This window comes from Watersipora subatra, chromosome 8, assembly GCF_963576615.1.
Source record: "Watersipora subatra chromosome 8, tzWatSuba1.1, whole genome shotgun sequence".
NCBI classification, from domain to species: Eukaryota; Metazoa; Bryozoa; class Gymnolaemata; order Cheilostomatida; family Watersiporidae; genus Watersipora; species Watersipora subatra.
Window position 1 is genome coordinate 21,975,416 of NC_088715.1, and position 21,969 is coordinate 21,997,384.

Here is a 21,969-nt window from a genome sequence, read left to right on the forward strand (position 1 = left end):
AAGAAACAGCAAAGGTGGTTCCCCACGCTACCGGTAAACGAAATTTTGGTTGGCTCCTCAGATAAAAGGTTGACAATGCTCAGGGCAGTATGGCTCCCAAGACTTACTTCAACAGCCAGCCCCTAAGCACTACACCACAACTCAAGATTATCCCGTTTTACTGTGAGACAATGAGAAAGGTTTGGCCCCTATCCACCGCACCAAGCTTAAAAACCATACCCTTTTTTATGAAAACACTTTAGAGTGTCTGGCCACTAAAAACATCCCTAAAACGTGCTTTTTTTCAGCCTTCAATGATGAATAAAAGAGGGTGAACTTTCTGTGCTCAAAAATAGGCCTATGGATAGGTATTTTACTTGTTTCACACCTGATTACCCATACACTCAGCAGCTAGCTAAGTGACCTATATCTATATTTTTGATATCGCATGGCTCAAATTGTCATAGTTTGCGCTATGCCTACAATCTTTCGGGGACTATCTGAAATTTTCTTATGTCATGTTCTCTATGTCCCAATAGTACAATGGGTAGGTTAAATCTTAAAGTTGGTTGGTTATAGGAATCATCACGCCTCCGGAATTTGTAAGTGTTCAATCATTAGCTGAGGGGCTGATAGAGAGACCCTCATAATACATTGGCTTAGCAATTTCTTTTGGAGTTACTCTTTCTTGTACTACACATTTGACATAGAGCATGTGGAACATAGGCCTACCCCTTTCTATTTTACTTGTTTCATGCCTGATCACACATGCGCTCAGCCGCTAGCTAAGTGACCGATAGCTAGAAGCACATAAAAACAATGATCTATTCAATGTTATGTCTGGGCTATCTTCTGCAATGCTTACGAAGGCTGAAATTCATTAATTTATAACAGTTGAAGCTCCGATCTCACACAGAGTACTATTCCAGTGAGTAGATAGTCCCAATAACAGAGTGCTAATTTTACATTACCATACAGACACTGTTAGTATCACCTTTGTTATTTATCCGTGTTCATCACCGCTTGTGAAATCTATAATAAAAACAATGTAATTTTCTGTAGATTACTTATACATTGTTGGGTTGGTGATTGATAGAACTGGATTATCCTACCAGTACCAATTAATCTACAATGTACTGGAAATGGCATAGCTTATTGAGCGGAGATGCCCGGTTGTCAGAGATTATTTTGTGATGCTACCTAATAGTTTACTCAAAACATGTGCATTTTATATGTTTTTGGCAGGTCACAAGTAAAATAAAAAAAGTTACAATAAAGTGACCATTTTTGCTATGTGTCGATCTACTTAACACAAAAAGACGACCTTAATAGACTTGAGGACTGAATTTTTATAACATTAGGGTGAGTCATGCCACTAGTTTTTAATATGGCAAAGTAACTTTTTTTTCTTAGAGGGAGTCAATCAATAGTACCATTACCAGTTACAATCAATTAACAAATTTCATAAATAATAACCCAGGACATTACCTGTAAAGGTAATATGCTTTAGAAAGTAAATTTTCTAGAGAAACTTACAACGACTGACCTACCTTTGAAAGTTTGAGGACTGAATTTTCATAAAATCAATGTGAGGCATGCCGATGGCGTTTAATATGGCAAAATGTTTTTCTTAGAGAAAATCAATCAATAGTAAAATCACCAGTTACAATCAATTAGCAAATTTCATAAACAATAATCCAGCCCATTACTTGTAAAAGTCATTTGCTTTAGAGAAAGTAATAAACTGTTAGTTTAAATTTGTGTGAAACTCTGTTTTTTTGTCTACTGCTTGGATCTTTTTTAAACTAATATCCACATTCATCAATTATTTTTTAAATTAAAAGACCCATAAGAGTCCCACAGGAACATGATAACACAAACAGATCAAATAATAGGTAGAAAGGTTGTGTAGTTCATGTTAGATTTAAAACGGGAAATGGGTTAGAAGGGTGACTGAGCCTGGGAGAAGAGGATTGTATTTTTCAGACGGTAGTATCTTTTAGGTTTACTTTGTAGCGTAAGTGAGCCTAGAAGGTTTAGAATGCAATGCAGGGGAAGACAAGGCTGGGGTTAATAAGGAAATGCATTATTGAAGGTTAGGTAGGCCGAGTTTGCATAATACACATTGATTCTAGCTGTGAAGAATAGTCTGTGCAAATGAATGGAGATAGTCTTGGGTAAAAGCGGATAACAAAGATTCAGGTTAACAGTGAAGTATAGTTGAGAGTCAGGTGAGTCTGTAAGATAGGTTAGTTATAGTTGATAGTTATGGGAATGTGAGTCAGAGCTGTTCATAAGCAGTGTTAAATAACAAAGTCTAGTAAACAATTGTAATGCATACAAAGTCATATCAGTGATAAATTTAGTTGTCATTAGTCATAGGTAATGTTACATGAGTAGCTGGTTAAAAAGGCACATGCATAAATTCAATGTATCCTTCCATATCTGGTTGAAGTATGTTAGTAATAAGTCATAGTCACCAGTCAGTTATCAAGCAATAGTCATAGGTACATAAATGGCTTGGATGTGATCTTTTTTTAGAGTTTTTGAAACATAAGTTAATCTCTGTACATTTCAAATAAGCTATATATGAATGTCAGTCACAAATTTAATCTTATTCTCTTTGAAGTTTTCATATTGGTACACACCGCTGAGAAGCGGAGCTTTAATGTTACCAAAAAGTATCTAGTAATAGGGTTCCATGTTTGGTAGTAGCGTAATTGTTATAAGTTTTCACAATGATGCAAAACAAGCTTAGGTAACTGCAATCGCGGTAAATTATTTTAACTTAAGTTAGAAGTTATCACAATTGTTACTTAATTAGTGAAAAGCAACTCATGGAGAGCAAGTATTGGAATCATTTAAATCTTTAAAGTTTTAAGTACATGTACTATGAGGAAAGGAAAGAAGTTTTTCAACCGTTAGAACAGTATAGAGCATACATGTATACCAACAATTGTTCAACACAGGCATATAGCCTAGTTAATAGAGCAAAATATACTAGCTCATCATGGGTTAAACTGACATATTCTGATTCATTCATTCTAACCTGTCGTTTATGATTAATCACTGTTTCACAGCCGCACTGTTTCATCAGGCAGAAAGAGATTATCAGACCAGGTTAAAACTGCGCTTAGCAGAACATAATTGCCAAACCACAGTGATTACCTTAATCTTTACCGGCTAGCATTATAACATTCAAAATTTACAGTCAATCTTGAATCACCATCCATTTCAAACAGCCTTTCAATCACTTATGCATGTTGGTACATAACTCTACACACATTCATATATGGATATATTCGCTCTCTTATAGTGATTCACTTAGGCATAAATGTAATTACTGTAGTATCATTACTTTGTGTAGTAGTTAGTTACTTTTGAGCAAGTTTCTTATTTGAGAATGGTAAAAATCTTGTTTTAGTTTTTGACCAGTAAGAAAGTAAACAGCCTTTGTTGGAGTAAAAAAATGAAAGTATTATTGTGTTAAAAGTCAACAAGTAGTAGAATTAAATTCACTGAAAAAGTTTAGCTCTCTTCAATTGCTGTCAATTGAAAGGGTAGTTTTGAGAATATTATTAGTTAAAACGGCGATTGCATAGTTTTATAGCAGCCATATAATTACAAAGGTTACATATAGCTGCCTTACAATCTGTTAAAATGTTTTTCTTTGTAAGGAAAACTGTCTCATGAAATAAAACATTTTCTTAGCAAGCTACTTTTTTGGAACAAATATGACTGTTCCACTTAAATACTTTCTACAATATGTAAATGAAAGTTATTTAAAAGGCTATTTTAGTATACAGCGCTCAGATGGAAGCACACATTCTTTTTGTGAATATTTTATTTTACTGATTAACTGCTTACTTGTGATTTTATCAAATCATAAGTTAAAATCTTAGGCGGTACTTTAAAAAAAACATGGTATTACATGCAGTACAAAAGTTTGTTTCCTAATAGATGTCGTACAGGACAGGTTTTTTAAGTTCGATACGAGACTCGAGACATTGTCTTGTAAAAATTTGAGACACGAGACATTAAAATAATAAACATTTGGTGATAACTTTACTACACAAGGACTAGTGCACTTAATATATGAAAATGATGAACCTCCTCTTAGATTGGATTTTCTCCTGGTGTAAACGATTTAAATACAACATTTTAATAGTGATATGCATGTATTTTTAGTAAAAAAAAGTCACACAAACTGCTCTAAAATTGTGAAGCTATTTATTTCTAAAAATTTTGAGCTTAACTGATAAGATTATAAAAAGAATTGTGGTTTTTGTGGTTTGTATTGGGGATGAGCTCAGCACCGTTGTGGATACTTGCAGTTAAAATTTAACCTGAACAGTTGAGGCTAATGTTGACTTAAAGGTTGACTTGCAATAAAATTCACATTACAGTGATTCTAGTATCAAAAAGGCTCACCATGTCTTAATTTGCAATGCTGTAAATGCAGTATATATGGAAATGTGATTACAAGCTCTAAAAAGCTAAAAATGGAACTGTTAATCACAGCCATCATGAAAACGCCGTAGTTTGAAATCTCTTTATTTTGACGACGTACTCAAACAATGTGGTTTTTTTTTGATCACGTGAAATTAAAGACCAATAAAAGGCACAAAATTAAATGTCTTGTAGCACTAGTTTATGACAAACACTTCGGGTTTGACCGAAAACTCGTATCGAATATAGATGCTGGCTAGTTCACCATTTTGTTTCGGCTTGGTCTAATCATCTAGTCGTAATCTGATCATGTGACCCATACTTCCCGCCAAATAGCTCAAACAATTTTTTGCAGCCATCTTTTAACAGCCGCGCGCAGGTGCTTCAGTTCTATTTCCTGTGTTGAGTTTGGCAATAGTTAGGTCGAGATGAGATCAGTCCGGGACGAGACAGGTCGATACTCGAAATGTCTCGTGTATTGTTCCATCTTCATTGCCTAATAATTTCCTAAACCGCTGGACATGGCAGATCAACTATCTGGATTAGCCGATCTGTCACGACAAGCTGAGAATGACCTGAAACTAACAAATATGCTCAGAAGGTTTCAGTTTTTACTTAACTTGTTTACCATATTTGACTCATCAATATGTAATTTAACTGCATACTTATAACCACATATGTCACAGTCGAGGCGCTGTGGTCCCAGCGTCTCGACTAGCTGCAGTGCTACTATGCATGTGAGCTCATCTTGCCTTAACATGTAGAAACTAAACAGTTCTTTAGTCTGTTCAGCTTGATAAATGTCATAACTATATCTTCACTTAACTTAGTACTGTATATTTACTGAATGATAAATTAAAATACACACATGCATCTATGAAATTGTTTTTTAAATGAGTTCGTAGTAAAAGTTCCTGGTACATTATGCAACAGTGAAAACTGCACCTTATGTTTACTCTCATAATTTTTAAGTCATAAAGCTGTTGCCTATTTCACACGGAGGGCATAAGATGAGTTTTTGACTACATACTTTTGTAAATCTTTCAACTGTAATCTTGATAATGAAATTCATATCACTTTTCAGTTCGATCAGAAAGTCGTCAAGTCTGCGGTTAAGAATACGATTGAAACTATTAATGTGTAAACCAATCTGAAGTAATTGAAACAATATTCTATTACTTTTAATTTAAAGCTAATTTTATGGAAACTTAACTTACGTAATTGCTTAAATTTAAAACAAATCTCAACAAAATTTCTCTATTGTTCCTATGAGCCAAAAATCGTTTAAATTTTGCTCTGAACTAAAATGTTGATGTATTTTGATTGTTGCTTTTTCAGAGCTTTTATTAACAAAGAATGTGGCAAACCATTTGCTTTTTTTAAATCAATACCATTTTAAGACATAATTTACCTAAGCCTAGGTAAGACCTAAGCCTAAGTCTGACAAGAGTATCGCATCATCTTCAGACACCCATATTAACTTTTTTTGCTCACATAAAAGTAAATGCACATTAAAAAGTCATTTAAAATAGGTGCCTAGCGGAAACATTCTTATGGGTTTAACATAAACATATGTACTAAGATGTCACACTGAACATAACTGGTTGTTGTCCTAACAGCCATGAAAACTTTCAAATGCAGAGAAATTATCATACTTTTCTATTATTAACCTACTTAGCTAGCAATACCTAGAGATTGAAACAGAGTTTTAGAAGTTCAGTGGTTTTCAGTTCGCCGGTCTGGGTACAAGAGCTGATAAATTTTCATGGCTTGTTGTTTGGTTTTATTTTGGCATCATGTGCGAAGCATTCCTCTGACGGGTGGAAGGTCCATGTAAAAGGGATTCAACAAAACATTTCTAGCTTCAAGTTTACAACCCATTCAGCAAACATGAGCAAAATGAAGGCAGCCAAATAAGGCGCTCAACTTTTTATAGCAGTCAAGTGGCTTTTACAGCTGTATGAAGGTGCTTTCAATATCTAACCAAATCAAACTTAGAAACGACTGCCTTGTTATTAATGTTTTCATGAGTTCAGGCTAGTCAATAGTAATCACTAGATAATCATTCCAGGCAAATCAAAGTGTTATAATAAAAATCTAGCTTATAAAATTTTTTGAAAAATTTGATTGGTGAGGGTATTCTTCCCCGGTACTATTTTTAGTAAAGTTGGTAATTAGTTTTGTTATACAAAAGTAATAATTACAGGTTTATGTAATACACACATATGCAGATATGCACATAAATATATATATATAAATATATATATGTATATATATATATATATATTTATATATGGATATTTATATATATATATATTTATATATACGGTGGTACATGACATTGTTGAAGTTGAAACTGACTATAAATTCAATATATATATATAAGGCGTTCATGTACATACATTAAGGCACGGAAATAAAATGAATTATTTTTTTCATATTAAAATTTGAAGTATTTTAAGATTACTTAAAAGGTGTTTCTATATACATATATATCTCAAGAACACCTAAATGAAGCTAATCCGACATGGACTATTGTTTTTTCACATTTTGATGTATGCTAGCTAATGTTCAAAGATTTTTAAAAAACTTATAGGTTGACCACAAAGTTCTCTCACAGTTTGTTACAGGTCCACCATTTTGCATTGTCTCAAATAAATTAACTTTATGTATTGCTCCAAAATGTTATTACATTTAATTACCTGATTTAACTAACAAGATTATCATAGATGGAAAGATTCTCATAAATAGGAAACTGCAATATAATCTCAGCTAACGTAGTGTAATAAAATCTGCCCACAACTGAAAATTTTATATTTATCAGTTTGCCCAGTAAGCAAGATAGACAGTCTGAATTATGATAAACGTTCAATAAGAGTTAGGTAGCTGCCAGCACACACTGTGATAGTGCTAGATAGTTCAAGACATTAAATTTAAATATGGTTCTATTAAATTGTAAAGCAGGCTTATACATTTTGTATTCAGTATTATTTTAGTAATCGATTAACTCAATTAGTGAACTTCGCCGGAACGACAGGTTACAGTATATCTTATGGCTTATTTTTGTAACATCTTTTTTCTTTTAGATATTGAAGGTGAATGACTGGACTTATCAATAGGGTTTGAAGTAACCAAACAGTAAATATATGGTTCATCTTGAGAGATCATCGCAATACTCTAGTTAGCGTTTTAACTATACCTCTAACAGCTATATATTGTTGGGCGTGCTAGGTAGAAATACTAATGTCGTATTTTCTATAGTTACCGACAAGGAAGTTTATATACATGTATATAAGTTGGTGATTGATGCACTCTTTACACAATTAATATTTTTGAGTGAGTTTTCAATGATTGAACTTTGATAGAATGCTGATTGTGTTATTCTATAATGTTATAGTCATTTATTCAAACTGTTGCTATAAATTGACTAAGTTTGCTGTTTACTCAGGTGTACGGATTTTTTTATTCAATCAGCCGTTAGTGGGAGTCTACTGAGTACGGTTCTATGCAATAATAACGCTGGTAGGAAAGGTTAAAGTTCAGTGGGCCAAAGTGCTTTGTATGGCGCTCAACCAAACTAAGTTGAAATAAACAAGAACACCTTGTTTGTGATTGTAGAAATTGTGCACAAAATATCTCAATGTAGACCTAAAACTATTAGAATATTACTTATAGGTTTAACATTGACTTACTATACTAACTTTCTGTGGACTTATGTTTTGTTAATTATTATTGAGCTCAGTATTTAATCATGTAGGGATGGAAAGTATTAATGCACAATTAAATTGTTCAACATGAATATAATATATTTAATGTATATGGGAGTCCAAGTCAATATTTAACTCAAATGAAAAATGTTCTACCCTTATGGCCGTATAGGTTGTACGGCGGGTGTAGGATTGTAACTGTACCTTTTTACAAGAGCCTAATGATTACTAAAGCTACCAACGCACGTCTTTGTATGTAGAAGCTTGCCTAAAAGTGTCGCTCACTATTGAACTATTCCAGCTTGCAATCTTCTACAAATAATAATGAATTCAAACTTTCTGTCTCAATAGCAGGAAAACAGGCCAACGTAATTTTAAATTAATCGGTTTCAGTAATATGCAATGATGTGTGTCTTTTTCCATCTTCTAAAAAAATCTTTACCACAGATTCAAACAAGGGGTTTTACCCAGAACCCAATTTTTATATTAGAAACAGGAAACAGATGTAATATATATAACTTACTAGCTGCATTACCCGTGTTCGGGAACAGATTTACGTAAAGCAATAGTTTTATTGGGAGTTGTCTTTCACACTGTAAAACAACTCCAAATATGCAATCTACTGAAATTTTTGTGCTGATCAGACTGCATACACATATGCAGTCGTGCATGTCAATAATGTTGGATAGACCAATAGAAATATGCAATGTGTTCTACAGGTAGTCTACAATGCATCAGTCTCAAACCACTCAAATCGGAGTTGTCCTAATTTTGTACAGAACTGATAATGAAATTGACATTGCCAGGCAAACTGAAGTGCTTCAAACTGGCAGTATTGAAAAGTTTTACATATTTTAAGAAATTGTAGAAAGTATTTTGCTTTTGCACTGCTAAGCTATCGCCAGCATTTATTGAATTGAGACTTCTACATGCTTAAAACACTAATCATGACTCACCAGTTCTTCGTCTATAGCCTGTGTTTTGACATGGTATATATAAACTGTGCAGCAGTAACGTGGTTGTGTTAATAAAATTTATTGTTAATAAAATTTACTATATAAACTACAGATATAGCCTCTCGCCTTTCCAACGTAAGGCATTACATCTGGAGCATTTTTGGACATTCGTCCCATAGAAAAATTCAGCTTTATACTGTGTAGCAGAACTGTAGTCAAGTGGAAAGTTTTCTGCCCATGCACGGCGCCTGGTAACAGCTGCTGTAGTTAGTGCATCTTGCTGTTGTCGCCGTTTCATCTGCTCTGAAAATTCAGCTCGCCGAGCAGCTATTGTAGCTAGTACATCATGTTCTTGTCGCCGCTGCACCCGCTCGGAGGTTTCTGCACGTCTGGCCGATGTAGCGGCTGCTCTGAGCCGTTTGAGTCGCTGCTGGGTTGACTCAGCAGTCTGCACTTCTAGCAGCTGCAGCATCTATTCTGGCCTGCTCTTGATGTACCTGTGTTTGTTCAGCGGTTTCTGTTCTGCTAGCAGATGCTATTCTGTTTCGTTGTAAGCGTAGCTGTGTTTGCTCTGCAATTTCGGCACTTCCAGCAGATGCAGTAGCTATTCTGTTTTGTTGTAGGCGTAGCTGTGTTTTTTCTGCAGTTTCTGCACTTCTAGCAGCTGCAGTAGCAGTTCCGTTTTGTTGTGGGCGTAGCTGTGTTTGCTCTGCAGTTTCTGCTCGCCGAGCTTCGGTTTTGCGAATTCGGTCTCTTTTTCTACGGGAACCAATCTGTTCTTGCGTTTGGCCAGTAGTCTTTTTGGGAGGCATTGTACTGCATCAAGCGTTTCTAAAAGTGAATGAGGTGGTGTACTTTTTTGTAATATACGCCGCTCGCTTTCTTCTCCCCATCGCCTATTGCAACGCTCAGAGTGCCCGCGCAAGTTCTGTAGTAGCTGTAGTTCTGTAGTACTTATAGCTGGAAAAAAGTAAAAGTGAGTCAGCTTCGGAAAGTAATGAACATGTTTACTATCACGAACAGTGGCAAATCCAACGTTTTTAAGTAGTGGATGTGTGGCAATTCATAGACAAGACAACATTGAATAAGACAAACGAACCTTTTCGCTGTAGAAATTTAGTAGGTAAAACGCAGTAGCAGTACCAGTGCAAGTTTTGTAGTTCTGTGGTACTTGTAGCTGGAAAAAAAAGTAAAATTATCTCAGCTGCAGAAGGTAATGAACATGCTTACTACCATGAACAGTGGCAAATCCAATGTTTTTAAGTAGTGGATGTGTGGCAATTCATAGACAATACAACATTGAATAAGACAAACGGACCTTTTCGCTGTAGAAATTTAGTAGGTAAAACGCAGTAGCAGTACCCGTGCAAGTTCTGTAGTAGCTGTAGTTCTGTAGTACTCGTAGCTGGAAAGTAAGTAAAAGTAACTTAGTTGCGGAAGGAAATGTACATGTTTACTATCTCATACAGTGGCAAATCCAACGTTTTTAACCCTTTCACTGAAGTAGACTAATTTATGCGTTTTCTATGGTCGACCGCCGTAGACGCATATTTGCGACTTTCCCAGCAATTGCTAGTAACCAAATTTCATTATTCGTTGATAACATAACCAGCAATCTTTAAGGCTTTTATAGTAGTGACAGTGTTATCAGGAGTTTTCTCTATAAAATTAGCCTAAAATTTAATTTTAATATTTTGGTTGAGAATTTCCAATTTAAAAACAAACAGTTTAATTACAGTTTAAAAAATATGTACTCACGTTGATGACATTACAGCCAATTCAGATTTTTGTGATTACGCAGAAATAGCAAATAGCAATAGCAAAAAAATAGCAATAGCAGCACTGACTCTGATGGTGGTAGAAGTATTGGTTTTGTAAGAATAAGCAACATTGTAGGGGATCGCTTCGTAGCCTCACATAGCTTTATCAATGCGCTGAGTATAGATACAATGAATTTTTTGAATAGCAGTGTTTTGTTAACAGGTTGGCAAAAACTACGATATTGTTATAGCTCCTTTTACTGCTTTTATAACTAAGGCAATGCTATAACAACACTATATCAAACCTAGCGTAGCTATCTCAATCAATCACGTTACTGATAAATGCAATCAATGAAATAATTCAAAGTACCTTGAGTTCAAGTTTCTTATAATTCAAATAGCGTTCTTGAGTTGATCTCGATCCCGGTGCATTCACCACGTTGGAAATCCGGACTCCAAAAGAATACCTTTTTGTCTTCCAAATCTTCTGCCTCAGGTTAGTTAGAGACACTCTGCCAGCGTGTAACAATCTTATTGGATCTTTCCTTAAACCTGGAAGTTCTAGCCTGAGACGCAAAGGTAGAAAAGATGTTGAATTAGACTGATGATGTCGTTTGGTAGAATATCAATATTCTTAGACTACCTTCGCTTTCTAACTTTAGCTTAGTTCCTGCTAACTTCAGCTTAGTTGACGTGGTTGCAGCCCATAAATCAATGTTATTGACGGTTCCTCTTCTTATGAATGTTGTGAGTCAACCTCTGCAACATTCTATTGTTCAGAATATATAGACTCCATCTTATGTTCAATTTCAGCTATCTACTATATAGAGAACAGCATTTTTCTCGTGGTTGCAAGAAACAAATGCCCACGTGACCTTCCCGGGACACGTTGGCAGTAAATATTAATTAGTTGTAATTTACTAATCATTAATTTATTTAATGAGTAATAAATTTTATTTAATTCACTGCTACTAAATACTACTAATTTAATTTTACTACTTGCCCATATTAATTAAGTTTTCTTCGTACGACCAAATCGAAAAAAGAAAAGACCGCTTTATCATCTATTTATACTACTTATATTCGGGAGTTATCGGTCCCTCGATATATCGAAAAGACAACTCCAAAAAATACAATATGATTAGCATAGTATCTATCGTCCATCTCTACGATGAATAGTAGGTGACGTATTATAATAGAGGTGTGTACTAACCGGATATTCCCGTTAATGCGCCCTAGCGGTGAAAGAAAAAACCACAGAATAGCCGCGCCCTCATATAAGCCGCATGGCTCACAAACCACCAGAAAAAGTAGCGGCTAATAGTCCGAAAAGTACGGTACTCTATAAAGCGGACAGATAGATAGACAGACAGATAGACAACGATTGCCGTTTATATAGTAGATAAAAAAAGTAAATGTCTGAGACTTAAAGCATAGCCACTCTCAGGCTGGCTTAGTAATCAACTCTTCGGCTCAATTTTCTGTCATGTCTGTCTGCCATGATGAAGCTGTATTAAAAGAGTAAAGAATATGAGTTAATATTCATCATTTTATATTGCTTCAAACCTAGCTTTAGTGTCAACGAGTGAAACTATAGGTTTCAGGTTTTTATTTGTGGATCATGTAGTTTCTGTAGTTTCTGACTACTTCTAGTTGTCTTCTGTAGGTTGAGATTTCAACATGTACATTGTATAATCTCTAATCAAAATATCAAATAGGGTATAAACTGGTGCCATATACAGGAATTGATATTGCATGACACAAGTTGTACGAGTCTTTGCTATGCCTACATGCTTTTGGTGATTTTCTGACTTATTCTTATGTCATGTTGTTAATGTCCTAATAGTACAATGGGTGGGTTAAATGTGGAACTTGATGTTACTGTTTGTTACTAAAAGTATTAGCCATGATCTCATTCTTCTATATATGTAGTGAAATGAAGCTCAGACATAGTGTGTTCGTATATTTAGGTTACAATGGCTGAGGCTGTAGTAGATGTTGAGTGTGAATTTTGCTGCCGTAAAAGTGAGACCATTATCAACCCCAAAGTGCTACCGTGCAGTCATATCCACTGTATGACCTGTTTGACCACCTACTATGAGAGCAAACACCTGCTGTTGTGTGGAAACAGTAAATGTGGGTGAGTCATACTATTTGTTGGTTAAAATTAGATTATATGAAAGTGCACATAGCCAGAGTTGTCATGATTTAAAATTGCATCGCATCATTGCAGCCCAATACACAATAATTTTGCAATCATTACATACACTGTATTTTTAACGTGGAGTTGATACTTACTGCTACTGGAACTCCATTTTAACTGCCAATACCTCCCTGCGGTTCCCCTGCAGATTTACTTTCATGATGAACATGGAAGTAAATCTCGTAATTCATGTGCCCTGCACATGCACATTCTTCAAAATCTGAAACTGCACGTGTACTGCAGCTGCACTTAAGTATAATGTTGATACTATGGATCAGCTCACCCTGCTGACTTTCCAAGTGTTTTTTTTGCACTGTACAAAATTGTTCTCTGCTGGGTTTAGCAAGTCCATGAAATTACTCTCTGACTCCCATACCATTTGACGTATTTAGTGTGGCATTCATTCTCTGTTTAAGAAGGAGCATATTATGTTATAGCAGAATCAGCTATGATTTTTCTGACATGCACCGGAGTTTGTAGAAAGCTGCTTATAAACAAACTTTTTTTAATAATTGGTAATAATTGACAATAGTTAATGAAATTTCAGAGAAACAGGAATCATTGTACTACTTTCTCGTGTATAATTTTATTTTCTTCAAAAATATTTACTAATTTATATCTCAGTGTTCCTCTGTCACACTGATAGCCTACAGACGGCCATCTGTCAGTCATCTGTTGGCCTTCCAACGGGTGTTTATCGACGGTCTCCCTACCGTCTTTTGACCTGTCGCCGAGCTTCTGTCGATCGTTGGGCAATAAACTAATGAGCTAGCCCACTACATCATGATTTTCAACTAGCCATAATGATGAATGGTTGAAATGACAGTCATCTCATCAGTTAAAGTATTTGCAATTGAAGCTCTTAGGCGATTAACTATATAGCACAGTTGGGCGTTACACACAAATACTAAATTAAATATTGTTTTATTTAATTAAAATGATGATTATTAACTGACTACATGAGCCAGCTTATCATGTGAGCTACTGAAATTTAGTGAGTAAGTATCTTCTGGCCTGCATTAATCTAATTAGTTAATATATCTGATACGATTAAGCTTGTTCTGCATGAAAAGTCAACTACAACCAGCTTTGATTTCGGTCCAGTTTATGAAAAATCAACACGCTATATGACTGCCAAAAAATGAAAAACACTATATTCCTGTTTATGCTAACATTCACTATTCACACCTCACATATTTCATATTTTACATGCAAACACTGACCAATTCGCTATACAAACATTTGATAATCACAGTAGAACCAAAGTTCTGCCACAGGGCCACATCTTAATTATGTACCATTCTTACATTTGTGCTAACATTGGCCATCTCAAAACCAAGTATTTAATTTAAAATGTGTGTTTAGCTTGTAGGCTACTTTTATACTGTTTGTGGTTCACTGCAAGATATTTGCTGTTTAAACTGTGTTTAATAATGGCTGATCGATAGTAATATGTTTTGGTAGATGAGTTGGTATAAATGTAATTTCATATCGAGTTTCTTCTGATCTCCTAAACTGAAAAGTAAAGAGCTTCTGTCTGCCTCTGTGTGTCTCACAATTAACTTTGAGGATTTTATTAATTAGCAACATTAAAGATAGACTTATATAAGACTTTAATATATTTTATCAGAAAGTATTTTTTTCTATGATTTATGACTGTTTTTAATTTTTGAAGAATTATGACTGTCAGAGTGTTTCAAAATTAAAATCAACTAAACTTCATTGCTGACAAAGAGGTTAAAAGAAAAACATATGGAAAATGATGTCACCAGTTGCTATCATTGCTATGGTTGATATCATCTACTGTGTTCAAGTTTCAGAGTTACACATCTCTATTGTGTTAGTCTCTTTGCCCTTATTAATGTCATAATTGCACTCTCACTTTATCTGAGCATTTTCGAGAGATCAAATTTTGTCGATTTTAATCTTGAAACATTTTTGCCATCATTTCACCTGAAACATTAGAAACAATCGTAGATTATATAACAAACCGATAATTTGGATGAAATGTACTAATATTTTGCGCAAGCTCATTTTTAAGTTAGAAATATCTTGTTCAGTTGAAGTTCCTCTTTGCCTATTCACAAAATGACTTATAGAATGCATCGCCTATCAACGTATGACCCATAAAGCGCGGTTTATAACTTATGACTAATTATTTGCAGCCAAGTGTTTGAAATGCCACCAGACAGTCTCTCATCCTATGACTTGGGTACAGACAAGACACTCTGTGATGTTTGTCTAAAGAAGAGCTCACCAAGACAGAAAGCTATCAGCTATTGTACTTACTGCTTTAGGAAGTTCTGCCCTGCTCATTTGGAGGTGAAAATGCTTCCTTTTCAGGCCTTTGTATGATAATTTGATTATGATGTAAGCAGAAGTTTTATGTGAAGTTGCTAGTAGCCTTTATATTACTACCTTGCATAGAGCTGATTTCAGTAACCAAGAGCCCTACAGTACTATGCAACAGCGCAAATGTATGATATGGAGGAGGTACTATAGAATTGCAATAAAAGATTTCTTGCTCGTCAGCAAAAAAGTTCCGCGTGTTTAAATTATAGGCTAAACCTTTTCTTCTCAAAGACTAATGATGTTTCCTAAAAAGTTTAAAAGTAGATGTGCAGTAGTATTCAATACTTTGTAACTTTAAAGATGATGGCTTCGGTCTATCGATGACTTCGGTTTTACGATCATTTAAAGTACGTACAACAGAGAGCATACTTTGGTATCTGTCTAAATGACTAGTCGTTGAGGGTTTAAAAATTAAGAACTACTATTTTCCTTTTAATCACTGAACTTTAGTAAAACCATCCTGATAGGAGTCTGTTCTAAACTAACGTTGTTATTGTCACTTGAATATTTCACTGATAACATGTTCTCGAGCAGTCTGAAATAGAAAAAATGAGTTGCTAGCCAACAGTCACAGTATGGTGCTGCATTTATATTTCAGTCCCATGATGAAATGCTGGAGGAGCATCACAAGATAACAATACTTGAGCACCTGGCTCAACAACAAAAAGTTAAAGCCAGCAGCTGCCCCAAGCATAAAGACCAACAATATATTCTTGGATGTGAAGTCTGCTATGTTCTCAGCTGCTTGAAGTGTGTTCCCGACTTGACAACCTGTGACACCGGTATGTAGGCTAATTGTAGATGTGTGTAGGTCTCCAAATGTTATTAGTTTTGTCAAAGACAAGATATTATTTCTAGTAGGATATCTGTTCACTCAGAACACCGAGTGACTGGTTATGATATAATCAGGTGTCCTGTGCACAGTGTAACATGACCAAGTTGTATCAAAATATCTGCTTTTAGGTTGAGCATTGATATTTTTCATTTTGTTTGAAATTAATACAGGTAATGCATAAAAACTGCTTGAATGTTTTTACCTTTTAATAAAAGTTATTAATTGTAATGTAAAACATGTGGTCGGTAATCTTGAAGTTATTGTCATATTATTAAATCTTAAGCCTGGCTAAATCAAATTACAATCATTTTTTTCTCTCTGTGTAGCAGGAGGAAGAATGCTCTCTTATACACCCTTCTCCATATTTATTTAGCTATTATTTTGCTTTATCAATAAGCTGAGAAAGCTACGTAATCCTGCAAGCCTGTGTGAGAGGCTTTGCCTCCTCTGGCTCCCTATCTGGCTCCCTTAGCCCAAGTTTCAGTAACATAGTCAGACGCACATGAGACGCCTGCATGTACAACAGTAGCAAGTGTATTTTCTCTTTGTTTGTAAACAATGGATAAACAATGCATAAACTAGCATATACATGTTTATACTATGTACTAAAGTCGTTATTTGTTATGTATGATTGGTATATGTGAAGTTATCTTCTCTATTTAGGTTCTACACATTCTCTGCTTCCATTAGAAGACCTGGCATCAGCTCTTCTTACAGGCACGATATCTGCTGAAAGTTCAGCTAGAGACGATAAGTTTGAAGCACTGTTTAAACGATTATCTAAGATGGTCTCTGAATATGACAATCAAACTGAACATATGCTAAATATGATTCATAAAAAGAGAGATGAGCAGGTTGGTGAATAAGCGCAGTCTATGTTTGTGTTTAATTATTTTCTGTACTTTTTGACTTACACTTTCAACTCATTATTCCTATGTTATACATCAATCATAGAGTAGAGAGAAATATAGAATTATCTGTAATTACAATTTTGTTCAACACAGAAGTCTCCTTGTGACATATTCTCTATTTTAAGAGAATAAAAGGTAACGTTAGTAAAATTGACCCACATTGTATATCTAAAATATTTTCTTTCATGGCATATGCTGACCTTGACCTTTATTTTGGTAGATCTGCACTTGCACTAAAAATTTTGATTTTGGAACTGTGAAGAATATTTTCTTTGCACGAGCCATTACTATTATTTTAGTTACTTAACCTCTTGGCTAGGGAAACGGTAAAAATGCCGTTTATCGGTTGCGTGGGGTAACGACTTTTATGTCGCTTTTGGTAGACATTTATAAAGCTGTCGCGTAGAAACATTAAACAAAGGATGTGAACGTTAATAAGTTTAAATACCATCAACAATATATTCATCAATGAATTAAAATATGAAACGATTATTTGAGAGGCGTTGTATTGTGCTAAAAGCTAAGGAAATGGCGACTCCTTAGAAAAACTGGAAGTTGTGAAAAACCAGTCAACGTCGGCTCAACGTTCTAATTGGTAAAATAGAAGATTATTTGATCCTGTGATCATTTGTGATTTTTTGTCTGATCGGTATAAAAATAATTCAGATGATTGGGGTGATGTAAACTTTTAGGACTATTGAATATACAGAAAAAAAGTAATTGTTATGGTAGCACGCACTTCATGCAAGTGACCATGAGCAATCATTGGCTTCATGCTTCATCCAAGCATTTCATACAGGGACAATTGTACATAGTTGTAGCTTTTTTGTAGTAGTACATATGTAAATTAATGTTTATGTACAAAATATTTTGTTTATAGAAATAAAGTTCAGTTTGAGTTATGAATGTTTATAGAATACCAATTTTATTGATCTTTCCAAAATAAATTACACAACTTTCGGGTGTTTTTGTGGGGCTTCAATTCAGCCAAAAGATTGATAAAAAGTTTCAAATTTATTTTAAAACTCTCTGAAAAAGTTTTCAGCTTCATATAAAGATTGTTCAAAGATGGTAAAAGATTGAGGTCCTTGAAGATTAAGTTCTCCTCATCCCTGTTCTACCAAAATGCCATCTCACATGGAACAAGTATATCATCAACTCATTGTTTATGTCATGCTGAACATCTTAAATGGTGGATCTCTAAAGGATTTTTCATTGCCCATTTAAATATAAGAGGTTTATCTTTCGAAATTGATGAAGTTAAGTATTTGATTGTTAAGTATAAATTTAAAGTTATTTGTTTTTCTGAGACATTTCTTGGAGCTACACACGGTGATCATTACTTTAAAATTTCTGGTTATAATATGATAAGAAATGATAGGAACTATAACCAGGGCGGTGGCTTATTATGCAATATTCACAACTCCATTAATTTTAAGCGTTTGGAATTTGCTATTAACGAAATGGCTGCTGGTAGTCTTTCCATTAAAATCATTCCAGTTATTTCGAGACCTTACATAGTGTCTTTTGTTTATAGACCTCCAAATTCTACAGTAGATTGGATAACAAAATTTTCAGACTTCGTGAAAGAGTGTTACAGCAACACAAAAGAAATTTTGATACTAGGTGATTTCAATATCAATTTGTTGAACACAAAAGAAAGTTCCAATTGGAAAAAGAAAATATGTAATCCGCTGTCTTTAAAACAGCTGATTGGCAAAACCACAAGAGTAACTGTAAACTCCTCAACATTAATTGATCATGTGTATACAAATTTCTCTCATCACGCCAAGTTTTCTGGAGTAGTTAAATTGTCTCTGAGTGATCATAATTTAGTATTTATTGTGAGAACAATTGGTGTTGCACATAAATCATTTCCTCGGAAAATCACTTATGGAGATTACTCCAGATTCGTTCCTGATAATATTTCAAATAAGTTTTCCTTCATCATTTGGAATGATATTTTGATTAAAAAGAACACTAATGACATGATCAACTTACATGTAATTAATCAAAAGTTTTCTACGACTGTCAATGAGTTAGCACCTCTTAAAACTAGAAAAGTCAAGTCAGAATCTTTACCTATCTGGCTTGGCAAAGAGGTACAGCAAAATATAAAGTTGAGAGAAAAACTGAAAAACCTGCAAAGATTGGACTGCTTACGAAAAGCAGCGCAATTTTGACACAAATCTCTTTAAAAACAAAAAAAATTGTTTGACGAACTTGGTAAACAGTCAAAGCTTGGTGATACACGTAAGCTTTGGCAAGCTTTGAATGGGAAAAATAAAAAACCTCAAAGCTGTGACACTTGTTTGTCAGCTTCAGAACTTAACTCACATTTTCTGTCTATTGCAAGTAAACTTTCAAATTCAATTTTACGGTCATCCAATCCTTATTTGTCTTGTCAAAACACCGAGTTGAAGACCACATTTAATGAGTTTCCAAAATTTACTCTTAATGATATTGTCAAATATATCAGTAACATTCCTAATTCCAAAGCCTCAGCCATAGACAATATTTCTGTAAAAATGATAAAAGCAACTCTTCCATTCATTGTACCTATTATCACTGATATGTTTAACAGAATATTGATTGATGGCTATTTTCCTTCATCATGGAAACATGCACGAGTTACTCCATTGTTTAAAGGAAGAGATAATAGCAACCCATCAAATTTCCGTGCTATTTCAGTACTCCCTATTTTATCTAAAGTTTTTAAAAAGCACTTAAATATTCACATCTACTCTCATTTGTCCAAAAATAATATTTTACATCCTTATCAGGGTGGTTTCAGAAAAAGTCATTCATGCACTGATGCTGTTCATAAACTAATCTCAGATTGTTTGGATTTGAAAACCAGAGGTGAGAAGATTTGCTTGATGTTTTTGGATTTCAGCAAAGCTTTTGACTGCGTCAATCACAAAATATTATATCATAAACTAGAACTTGCTGGTTTTAAAAATAAATCGTTGCAAATACTTCAATCCTATTTTTACAAAAGGCGCCAAAAGGTCGTCATGAATGACAAGGAATCATTGACACTAGATATAGATGTTGGTGTTCCACAGGGGTCACTTATTGCGCCAGTATTATTTTTAATATATATAAATGATCTTCTTAGACTTATTCCAAAAGGCTTTGCCTACGCCGATGATACTGTTTTTGTTAGTTATCACAAAGATGTGCAACTTCTTGAGACGAACTGCAATCTCATCATGCAAATTATCAGAAACTGGTGTACAGCAAATCATATGACAATCAATTTACAAAAATCATACTTTCTTTATTATAATACTGATGAAAACCTTCGAAACAGCTTTACTCTTAAGTTTAACAGTCAATCCATCACTTGTAGACATGAGACAAATTTCTTAGGAATTGTTTTGACAGATTGACTCTCTTGGAATAATCATGTCGACACTATTTGTAGTAAGGTCACAAAGTCATTGACTCTGCTCCAGTTTTGCAGGCTATACATGAACTCAAAATCTGCTATTGCATTTTATTATCAGTTAATATTTTGCCATATTGTTTATGGTATCCACATTTTTTATAATCTAGCTCCAGGATATGTCACTAACAATTTATCTTTGTTGCAAAAAAGAGCATTTCGACTCATTGCAAATTTACATCATATGCCTGCATATATTATTCCAACAAATGATCTTTCCAAATCTCTGCGTCTTCTTACTCTGCCTATGCTAAATATTTATTTTACTTCAATTCAATGCTTCAAGATTTTTCATGGTTTGTGTCCTCGTTTTTTACATGACAATTACAGGTTCTCAACTCATTTCATCTTACGTGATATGAACAAATTACATACAATCACTAACAATCACTTTGAAAATGTCATTGCCAGCTGCTTTAACAATCTTCTACCAAATATGCGTTCTCTTAGCAGAGAAAAGCATTTTAAACACTGTTCATCAGACTATTTATTCAATTTTAATGGCTATCTGTTGCTTTTTTTCCCTTTTTTGTTTTACTATTGTTGTATGGCCTAATTGGAAAAACATTTATATTTGGGAAATGAAATTATTGCCAATAAAGTACTATATATATATATATATATATATATATATATATATTAACTAAAAGCAAGTGCAAAAGCATATAAAAAAAGAACTCTACAGTAAAAACCTAAAAGATTATTAGTGGAGTATGAAATATTTGAAAAATTATTGCAAAAAAAGTAAACTTTTAGTATTTGCGTTACTACGCAAATACACAAGTAGAAAGAGTTTACTTTTTTCGCAATAATTTTTCAAATATATATACAGTGGTGATACAAATTATGGAACCGCCTTTGAGTTTTAGTACATAATGCGCTATAATGGCTCTCATATTAGTTATATTCAGTCCAGATATGAACAGTTGTATATCATTAGAAAGGAAATTTTGTTAGCTGTCGCATTGTTTAATTTTTTTCTGTATCCAAACAAAATTTCATCGCTAGTGCAGTTAAAAGTGCAACTAGTCAGGATGTCTCATACCAAGTCATTTTTTTCAAAAACAGTAGTCTGTTGAATGATGTCTAGAATTTCCAAATCCTTCGATCTGCCCAGTTTAACAATTATCTAAGACAACAACTGCATTGAGTGAGACGTTGTGCATTACGCAGCATAATCCAAATAGTTTTGAAAAGTCTTTCTGCTCTCAGTAAAAGTCATTCTAATAACTTCATCATCATGCCTCAACATCTCACGAAAGAAAAGCGTGCTGTAATAATTCACCTTCATCAACAAGGGAAATCGCAGAGGGAAATTGCAAAGGAAGTAGATTGCTCTAAGAAAGGTGTATTTACAACAATATGC

General features: G+C 34.2%; 1 protein-coding gene across 1 annotated transcript in view; it reads left to right on the plus strand.

Moving 5' to 3' along the window:
- The first annotated feature begins 768 nt into the window (after positions 1-768).
- Positions 769-21,969, plus strand: part of LOC137402869 (uncharacterized) — a 29,675-nt gene continuing 8,474 nt past the window's right edge. The window contains exons 1-5 of the mRNA XM_068089378.1: positions 769-907; positions 12,822-12,991; positions 15,220-15,376; positions 16,005-16,188; positions 16,905-17,095. Coding sequence (XP_067945479.1) covers positions 12,828-12,991; positions 15,220-15,376; positions 16,005-16,188; positions 16,905-17,095 — 696 coding nt within the window. The 5' untranslated portion in view covers positions 769-907; positions 12,822-12,827. The remainder of the gene's footprint in view (positions 908-12,821; positions 12,992-15,219; positions 15,377-16,004; positions 16,189-16,904; positions 17,096-21,969) is intronic.